General features: G+C 45.7%; 1 protein-coding gene across 1 annotated transcript; it reads left to right on the plus strand.

Annotated features, from left to right (window-relative positions):
- Window positions 1–144: 144 nt before the first annotated feature.
- SFRP4 (secreted frizzled-related protein 4) lies at window positions 145–10068 on the plus strand. The gene is given in 5 exon segments (XM_014941612.1): window positions 145–778; window positions 780–907; window positions 4174–4372; window positions 7307–7370; window positions 9419–10068. Coding segments are annotated over 5 exon segments (1065 nt in total). The 5' UTR covers window positions 145–293; the 3' UTR covers window positions 9608–10068.
- Window positions 10069–10396: the final 328 nt, after the last annotated feature.

Raw genomic sequence — 10396 nt, forward strand, 5'->3', positions numbered from 1 at the left:
GGGGGGGGGGGGGATTAAAACGGGGTGGAGGTGATGTCACACCGTGCCTGCACAGCAAAACACACACACACACACGCACACGCACCCACCCACCCAACACACACACACACACACAAACACACGCACACCCCCGGGAGGAGCGGGTGCTGCCAAGGGAGAGCGATCCGGCCCCACGTCACTCGTGCCACCGGTATAAAAATGAGGTCCCGCCATGTCCATGGCTGTCGGCGCCGGGGAAAGGAGAAGGAGAAAGGAGGAGGAGGAGGAGGAAGAAGAAGAAGAGGAAGAGGAGGATGCTGCGCGCCTTGGTGGCGGTGTCCCTGTGGCTGCGGGTGAGCCCACGGGCGCAGGGCGCCCCGTGCGAGGCGGTGCGCATCCCCATGTGCCGCTCCATGCCCTGGAACATCACCCGCATGCCCAACCACCTCCACCACAGCACCCAAGAAAACGCCGTCCTGGCCATCGAGCAGTACGAGGAGTTGGTGGCCACCGGCTGCAGCCCGGTCCTCCCTTTTTTCCTCTGCGCCATGTACGCCCCTATCTGCACCCTGGAGTTCCTCTACGACCCCATCAAGCCCTGCCGCTCCGTCTGCCAGCGGGCCCGCGACGGCTGCGAGCCCATCATGCGCCGCTACAACCACAGCTGGCCCCACAGCCTGGCCTGCGACGACCTCCCCGTCTACGACCGCGGCGTCTGCATCTCCCCCGAGGCCATCGTCACCGACCTGCCGGAGGGTGAGCGCCCCAACTTGGGGGGTAAAAACCTACCCCCCCCCCCATCCCCCCCCCCCCCCATCTCTGACAACCCCTCAACCCTTTCCCCTTCTCTTCCCCTTTGAAGAGCGGTGCAGGTGCAAAAAGACAAAGCCAACGCTCTCCACCTACCTGGCCAAGAACTACAGCTACAGTAAGTCCATGGGGGGGGGGCTGGGGGGGTGGGAAAAAGGGAGAATAATAAGGGAGACCTTATCAACGCCTACAAGTATCTCAAGGGAGGGTTGAAGGAGGAGGGAGCCAGACTCTTTTCAGTGGTTCCCACTGAGAGGACGAGGGGCAACGGGCACAAGTTGGAACATAAGAGGTTCCACTCAAATATGAGGAGAAACTTCTTCACGGTGAGGGTGACAGAGCCCTGGAACAGGCTGCCCAGGGAGGGTGTGGAGTCCCCTTCTTTGGAGATTTTCAAGACCCGTCCGGATGCTCCTGAGTAACATGCTCTAGCTCTAGGCAATCCTGCTTCAGCAGGGGAGTTGGACTAGATGATCTCTATGGTCCCTTCCAACTCTAGAAATTCAGTGAAATTCAGTGAAATTCTCTGTGCCCATCCCTGCAAGTTGGGCATCTCCCCAGGGGGAGGCTGTACCCACACCAAGCCCCATCCCGCCAGTGTGGGGCGAGGAGACAATCCCAGCTTTTCCCAAGTGGGTTTTTTCCCCGGAAAAAAAACAAAAACAACGTTTTTTTTTCCCCAAACCCACTCACACCAGGGGTGTGATTGATTGATTGATTCCGATTGAAGCCAGGCTCACACCTGGTGCAGGGCAGCAGTAATTATTTCGCCGACGACTGGGGTGTTTCCTACAAAAGCGGTGAAAAGTGGGTAACGCGCCCCAGTTTCTGGGGCAGCAGAAACTTCCCTCTTTAAAAGTTACTCTGATAAATGAAATTGCAACTAACACGAGCTTGGCTGCTCGGCCAGCTCCTGTTCATTCTCCTCCAGCACATGGAATAAAGGGAGGTTTCTCCCCTAAATAAAACTGGTTAAACGCGTGTGAAGCTGAAGCGAGGTAAAAAGTTGCTGCTTCCCAAAGGCGTGTGTGCTTTTCCTTACGGGGTGAGCCTGGGTTTTCACCACCTGGCACGGGATTGTCGGAGGTTAATTGAATTCCGAGGCAATTTGCATGAGTTGGCCAATAGTTTTATGGTATTAATTTATCGCATGACATATTGGCAATATAAGTATTTATCGCTCATCCCTTCTGGCTCCCCACCCCTCCTCCGGTTTTCTGATGCTGGGGGTCAGGAAGAAGTCTTAATTAATATTAGATAAATACCTAAATACCTGTAATGTCAGTAGAAACACACACACCCCCCCCTTAACTATGAATTTCACGTTCAGTCTCGTGGTCTTTTGTGCTTTCTGGGCTTTTTTCTCAGATAAAAGTTATTTTTTCAAGGGGTGTATTCAGTTCTTATGCAATGGGGTTATTGTATTCAGTCAAGTCGTATTTTTCTGATACCAAATGAAAGTAAGTTTGTAATTATTTGCTTCTTTGTTAGTATAGAGGGCAAAAAATAATCCAACCCTCAGTTTGGTGGGAATGATCAGGACTTGGGTAATTGTACGCTCTTTTGTCATGGTAGTTTGGTGGGAATGATCAGGATCACTTGGGTAATTGTACGCTCTTTTGTCATGGCATTTTGGTGCATTTATGTCGTATATTCTTTTTATATAGTTCCTTAATCCATCTCAGTACAACATAGTGATATCTTCAGGTGGGACAATGAACTTCCACAGTTGTCTGAAATAGGTGGAAAAGCAGTGATATAAAATGACTATTCCAAAATGAAATACAGTTGTTAGCCATACAAATTCCAATTCAAGTGACTTCAGTGGGTATGTTGCTTGAATAAAAAGCTGTAGGCTGGGGTCCAAAATTTAATTCAATTGGATTTGTGAAAATCAAGATGCTGTTTTTGAGAGATGGATTTTTATTCAGTCTCCTCTGAAACAAATCGACATGTTCATATGGAAAATGAATTGGGAGAGAAGACAAGGCAGAAAAAGCTGCAAATAACTCCTTTTTTTTTTTTTTTTCTGAAATCCTTTAATGTAGGCTGGGGTCCAAAATTTAATTCAATTGGATTTGTGAAAATCAAGATGCTGTTTTTGAGAGATGGATTTTTATTCAGTCTCCTCTGAAACAAATCGACATGTTCATATGGAAAATGAATTGGGAGAGAAGACAAGGCAGAAAAAGCTGCAAATAACTCCTTTTTTTTTTTTTTTTCTGAAATCCTTTAAAATATTATTTACAGCCAAATTGTATTTCTAACTGATCAAAACTTGGTTTCAATCAGGCTTGAAAATGAATTGGGGAGTCTCTGAAACCGGAATCTCTCATGTCTTTTGTGGCTGTTACACGTGTCCTGAGAAAGTTAGCACGTAAACCCCAGACTGCATTAAAATTGCCTGACTCTTCTCTTCTACAAGTGAAGGTGATTCCAAACATCTGTAGATCCATTTGAAGGCTTTGGACCTGGTGGCTTCCAGGGGGTGGCACTGCCGCAGGCTGGTCACGCTGCGGTACATCCATACACTGCTCGTGCTTCATTCACTGAAGAGTTGGGTTTTTTAAAGCTTGATGATTGGCCCCTTCCTATTTCAAAACTTTCTAGAGACGAAGTCCTTTGTGTAAAAATTGGGCTGCTTTTCTCCGATTTGGTACTTCTTCCAAGAGAAAGTGGGCGAAATGCTGCAGTGGTAGGTAGTGCTGGGGTCTGCAGGTGCAGAATTAGCCAGGGATCATCCTCAGGGCAATCCACAGTTTCACCTGCTTGCAGACAGGCAGTTTTCCTCAATAAAAGGTAAAATAGGAATATTTGTTTATTAATAGTCAGAAGAACCCGTTTTAGAGTAAATCACAATAATCCTGAGCTCCCTAGTGTTTGACTACTTGTTTCACATCTTCCCTTCTTTATTATACTTAAGAAAAGGCTCTAGTTCCTGAGTGCAATCTAGAGGGAAATGATTTTATTATTGAAAAGACTGGATTCCTGCTCACTGTCCATGAGGTAAATTACTCGTTACTTAATTGGAAATAGCTGGATGGGGGCTACGGAGCGCATCTGATTTATGCGAGGGGTCGTTCGGGTCCGAGTCGAAGGAGCTGTTTGTGTGTGCAATTCCAGGCCAGATCTCTTGGCCTGATCTGGCACAGATTTGAGCACATGTTTAATTTCACAATTGTCAACAGTCCTACGGAAAACCCAACCGGCCTCTGTTATTCCAAGCCACTGTACATGCCCACACGTGAAGAAGTAGCTCTAATTTCACAGAGAAAAAAAAAAAAAATTGATTTCAATTTAATGTATTTTATTTAGTTCTGAGGCGTCTTTAAATTTCTAAGACCATTTGTTCTCATGCCCCTGTTTTTTTTTTTCTGATTGCAGTCATTCACGCTAAAGTAAAAAGCGTAGAAAGAGGGAACTGCAATGAGATAACGACGGTGGTTGACGTCAAAGACATCCTCAAGTCCTCCACGCTGATTCCTCTGTCTCAAGTGCCTCTTCTCACAAACTCCTCCTGCCAGTGTCCACCTCTTCAACCGAAGCAGGATGTCCTCATCATGTGCTATGAATGGCGCTCAAGGTGAGCCCTGGCCATGTGGTGCAGAAAAGTGTTATAGCTGGGATAGACGGGAAGAAGGACCAGCAAAGCTCCTCTCCTCATCATGAGCATGTTCTGCTGATAGTTTTTCTTAGGATGACTCGCACATACCTTACATGTTTCAGTGACCTTCGCAATTAACTTTGCTCACTCAATCAGCCAAGGCTCTGCACCGTGATGGAGGTGATTCCTCCTCCAGAGGGCTGGAGCACCTCTCCTATGAGGACAAGCTGAGAAAGTTGGGGTTGTTCAGCCTGGAGAAGGCTCCAGAGACACCTGATAACAGCCTTCCAGTACTTGAAGGGGCTACAGGAGAGATGGGGAGGGACTCTTTGTCAGGGAGTGGAGCAACAGGACAAGGAGTAACGGTTTTCAACTGAAATAGGGGAGATTTAGTTGAGATACCAGAAAGAACTTCTTTGCTGTGAGGGTGTTGAGGCACTGGAAGAGGTTGCCCAGAGAAGCTGTGGCTGCCCCATCCCTGGAGGGGTTCAAGGCCAGGCTGGATGGGGCTTGGAGCAACCTGGTCTGGTGGGAGGTGTCCCTGCCCAGGGCAGGGGGGTTGGAACTGGATGATCTTTCAGGTCCCTTCCAACTCTAACCATTCTATAATTCTGTGGTGTTTACAAAACCTGGCACACACATGGAGCATAAATTCTGGTGGCGTTAGGTGCTGCCACTATATTGCTTAACGCATCCTGCAGTGGTTCAGGCATCTCCAGGTGCTTGGGAGTGTTTTTCCAGGACCCCTTTCCACAAGTATGAGCTGCTTCCTATGCTACAAGCCAGATGGTGGCTGTAGATGGTGGTCCACGTTGGGCAGGACTGCACAGAAGGCATAGTTGTGCCTAACTGACCCCAGGGGAGGGGACAGGAGATGGTACACAGCTCCTGCTCGCATAGTTGCTGGAGAGAGAGCAAGGCCTTCTCCGCCGGCCTATCCATCCTTTGGACCGGTGCCATCAGCAAGATGTCTCTGATTCCACAGCTGCACCGGGACCAACCAAAGCTGCGGCCATTGGAGCTCCGGCTCCCAGATGGCAGATGAAAAGTAAATACTCTCAGAGCAGCTTGCCAGCCCTGCTGGATGATTAAAAGACAAAACAAAACTAACTTCACCAAACCTTTCATCTGGCGGTCAGCCCAGCCCCAGGCATGGAAGGAAATCCAGCATGTTGGTCTGGAAGGGAGGGAGCGATGAATCACAGATGGCTTTTCTCTCTGGGTTCCTGAGGCAGAAGGGGACATCCCATCCCCGTTAGCACCCCAAATGTACCAGGAGGACAGGTTGTGGGGCGGTAGGTGTGTGTGTGGCTCTGCGCTGTGGGTCAGAGGAAAGGCTGTCCCTAAAATGTGCAGGCTTGTTTTTACATACAGCGATACGACTGTTAATTGCACACACGTGCTTGTAAGAACCGTAGCACGTCTATACGCAGAACTTGATGGGCCATATCCATATTTTCAATGAGTTTTATGTCAATATTTTAAAAACATTTTTTGCGTGTTGCTAAAAGTTGCCGTCTGATACCTTATTACCTTACGTTTTTCTTGTGTGAGCTAACAGATGCAGTATTTTATAATTACACAGCACTTTGCCCGTCCAGATCTGGAAGTATTTCACAAAGATTAATTTAGGGCTCTTTACTTGTGTTAGCCATTTTAGGGATAAATGCTCCGAGTTGCACCATGAAGGTGCATGACAAGGACCGTGACCAAGATTGCGATTGAGGAGCTCTGAGCTGCAGAGCTTTGTTGGAGAGGACTCTCAGGAGGCTGTGGAGATTTCAAAAGTGAAAGACTTCTCCATTACTATGGAAAAACAATATTTAGCTTCTTTCACTTCTCCATTACTGTGGAAAAACACACCATTCGCTAAATATTTTGTGATGGGTTTTGAAGTTCATTGAGGTTTTCATTTTCATATAGTGTACTAAAATGGATTTGAAAAAGAAACATAAAGTATTATATGAGTTTCCTGTTGAAGTCAGTGGCGTGCAAACGGAAGGGTTTGAGTTACAGAAGCTTTTTGAAATGTCAGAGGCAAAAGGAGTGGAAGCTGTAGCTCCACTGAAGTCAATGGCAAAACACCCATCACCCCTCGGCAGGATTAGGGTCTCATTCAGTAGCTTGACCTGAAGAGAAGCTGCATCAGACGTATATACCATGCTGTGGTTTCATTCATCATGGTGTGAGTTTATCTTCAATCCTATAGGGTGGTTCTCTAATCTCTCCTCAGAAAGGAGACCCTAACCCTGCTGATGAGATCATGTCCCAGCAAAGGACAGTGAGCAGATAATGTATTACCATTCCTCAGCTGAGCTGCAGTAACTGGTGCGCGTGAAACATAGGGTTTTTTCTTAAATTCAGAAGTAAAATGCATTAATTTAAACTGCTCTTCTGTGCCCACACACACACATACAGTGGACGTAAGTAAAAATATACGTGCGTAAGTAAAAATATATGTACATAAGTAAAAATCTGTGTATATATACACTTAAACAGTTTCATGGGATGTTACCCAACCCATCGCTTTTTGTTAACATGGATCAAGACAGTACAATTTTCTCCTGCAGAATAGCTGCAGGTTAGGGCAAAGGGCTCCAAATGCTTCCTCAATACTAGCCACATGCTGCAGTTTTGGCTGTAAAATCTGATTTCTTTTGGAAACTATTTTCTGCTTTTACAGAGTTTAGCATAGGATTCTGGAAAGAGCAGTATAAGCATTTAGAAATCCAGTAGAAAGCATTTAGGGATGGAGAAAAATATTTTTGTGCCTATCGTCCCATACACAGAAATCATCATCACCAGAACCTGCTGGTGCATTTCAGCCTCAGTCTGTGTTAAATCATCTGGAATGACACCTCAGGAATCAAATCCAGAAATACCTGTAACTTGTATTTACTTATTATTTTTCAGGTTGATGCTTCTTGATGGATGTCTAGTTGAAAAATGGAAGGATCAACTAAACAAAAGATTTAAGGTAAATGCAACCCAAGCAAAGAATGCTGATATTCTTGATAAAAAAGTTATACTCCTTTGTTCTGCTCGAGCATTGAATAACTTGCTTGACTTTCAGATATCCATAACATCTCTGGGTATTATTATTTTCACTTCAACATTTTCATACTCTGTAACTACATACAGATGCAAGTGAAAATTCAAAATTTTTAGTCTTGCATTTTAGGGTCTCTAAAATTTTATTTCTACTTTATCCTCGAACTGCCCCCAAACAGGATGGTTAGATGATCTTTGTGTGAACTCTAACTTATTACAATAATGACCCTGAGAATTACTTTCCCATTACTACTAAGGCATTCAGGAAAGGTTTCAAAGCATTAAGGAGATGCATGCATATTTATTTTAATTACAGGCTGATTGGCAATTGATAGAGAGGAGGAAAAAAAAATGCATGTTTCCATCAGTTCATCATTCCCTTCTTTCCTTGCTTACTCATGTAAAACCTATTTCGGAATACCAAAACATCCTTTAAATCTTTAAAAAATAAATATATTACAGTTGCAGATGACACCATGTGGGATTTAGGAGAATACTGACATATGATTCGGACTCTTGAAGTCCCTCAGCTGTCAACTTAATGGGCTGTTACTGGCACACAGCGTGTTTTAGTGGCCCCCTCACTGTTTTTTCATCTCTAATTGTGGCTGGAAACCTGTTTGGACATTGATTTCCAGACTGTCAAATAGATGCGTGTCTGCCAAGCAAAATACTTCTCAAAGCATGTGTCATTCCCTTTGATATCCATAGTTTCGTAAACTAAATCCTCATTTAAACATGTGTGAGTGGGACACACCTAAATGCCCGCTGATAGTTTTTGTTTTATAAAGATGTGTATAATGACCCAGACGACACGAATATGGCCAGTATGGAGCTAGGTGTCACAGTGGCTTCATTCTAATGCCCGTGATTCATCTCTGAAGACTTGCATCCAACTTCTATTCTTGAGTTATTCACTTAAAATGAATATTTTGAGCTGACTGTAGACATAATCACAACATGGCTGGTGTCTTCTCTAGCCAGGACAAGAGTCTGAGTAGCAACAGGGTCAGTGCAGAGATGCTAGTAAGAGTAAAGCTGGAGAGCACTTCTCTTGCTCTGATTGTTGGGCAAAGTCCTTACCTTTGGGAGTTTCAGAAGAGAAAATTCATTAATAGATGGGAAAGCTGAGACCCCTTCCAGGTTCTGTTACCTACCTTGCTTTCCTTAAGATAAGTATTTCTTTTCCTAGAGGTGAAAGACTGCAGTCACTGCTGCAGGGCTGTGGATCTCTCCATCCTTTGGATGGCCTAACCTCTTAACCTCACTGTAAAAACCTGGTTTCTAACCACCGCTTTTTGGGGGTTTGGAAATCTGACAGCTATTCTCTTTGGTGGGCTCGTTGATCTAATTGCATTTTGAAATTTCTCAGGGGTGCTGCTGCTGAATGAAGTTGCAGGCGCATCATTCACAACTGTCCCATTGCAGCTCCCAACACTCTGTGATTTCGGTGGTCACCTCTGTTGCCTGTGTGTAACAAACCCTTCTATGCAGAAGAAAACTTTCTATACAGAGAAGAGTAAATACTACCTTCCCTTGTAACTGTGTGTTGAAATAGATATTGTGAAAGGATTGCCTGCTCTCTGTAGACTTTTCAGGGGAAAAATCAGGTAGCACGTTGAGTAAGACTGCAAAGAATGGATTCGCAAAGGAGTCCTGGAGTGCAGACCCTGTCTTTTTGGTGGCCCCTGGATTTCTGAAGAGGTGTGAGATGTGCAGTCACGTGCAGAACACTCACAAGATGCGTGGTTGTCATTTTCATCGAGTGGTTCTTGTGGAAATTCCCCCAACCAAGACACAATTTCTCCTGTAGACACCTGTAACAGGCTGAGATCAATGGCCCTGTGGAACCCGGCAGAGACCCGTTGAGAGCATCACTGACGTCAGAGGTTCAGGATAGCTTTGATTAAGATGCAATCATTTGTGGCAATGTCTTTGTGTAACTCAGCCTCTTTGTTTTCTGCATTTCCACAGAGGTGGGAACAAAGACTGCAGGAACAGAAGCTGCGAACGGCCCGCAGTAAGAACCAGAATGCAGGACGCAGTGGTCGGAGTGGAGCTCCAAAATCATCAACCAAGAACACCAGCCCGCTGGTCAGTGGCCCCAAAAAAGCCACTAAAACAAGAAATGGCCAGAAAGAAACCAACCCTAAAAAAGTATGAGTGTGAAAGCTCCAAAGGAAAGACTTTTCATGCACGATGAGGGTTGCAATCTGGCTCGGTCGGCATGTTTTATTAATCCAGAACTCATCGACTTAAAAATTTCTACATAGACATTTTTGCTGCATTTTCCTTTTAAAAGGTTTGCATTTCCTTTCAAGCCACTGCAAGCCATAGAGCGTAGGTTTGCACTAATATGTGGTAGGCGTATTTGAGCTGAGTCAACTTTACCCTTGGGCTGTGATTTGCAATTCCAGATAGATCTAGCCTTGGCTGCCAGAGGTTGTCCTTATGCCGGTTGTCTGCCCTGTTTCTCTGCCAGAAGTTGGGGAGCTACATGGGGCATCTCTTCTCTCACAGAATCACAGAATGTTATGGGGTTGGAAGGGACCTCTGGAGATCATCTAGTCCAACCCCCTGCCAGAGCAGGTCCACCCAGAGCAGGTTGCACAGGAATGTGTCCAGGTGGGTTTGAATGTCTCCAGAGAAGGAGACTCCACCACCTCTCTGGGCAGCCTCTGCCAGGGCTCTGCCACCCTCACAGTGAAGAAGTTCCTCCTCATGTTTAGATGGAACTTCTTAGGTTCCAGTTTGTGCCCATTTCCTCTTGTCCTGTCCCTGGGCACCACTGAAAAAAGACTGGCCCCATCCTCCTGACACCCACCCTTGAAGTATTTTTAGGCGTTGATCAGATTCCCCCTCAGTCTTTTCTTCTCCAGACTAAAAAGACCCAAGTCCCTCAGCTTTTCCTCCTAAGAGAGATATTCCAGGCCCCTCCTCATCTTTGTAGCC

Source organism: Calidris pugnax, unplaced genomic scaffold, assembly GCF_001431845.1.
Source record: "Calidris pugnax isolate Ruff unplaced genomic scaffold, ASM143184v1 scaffold23, whole genome shotgun sequence".
Classification (NCBI taxonomy): domain Eukaryota; kingdom Metazoa; phylum Chordata; class Aves; order Charadriiformes; family Scolopacidae; genus Calidris; species Calidris pugnax.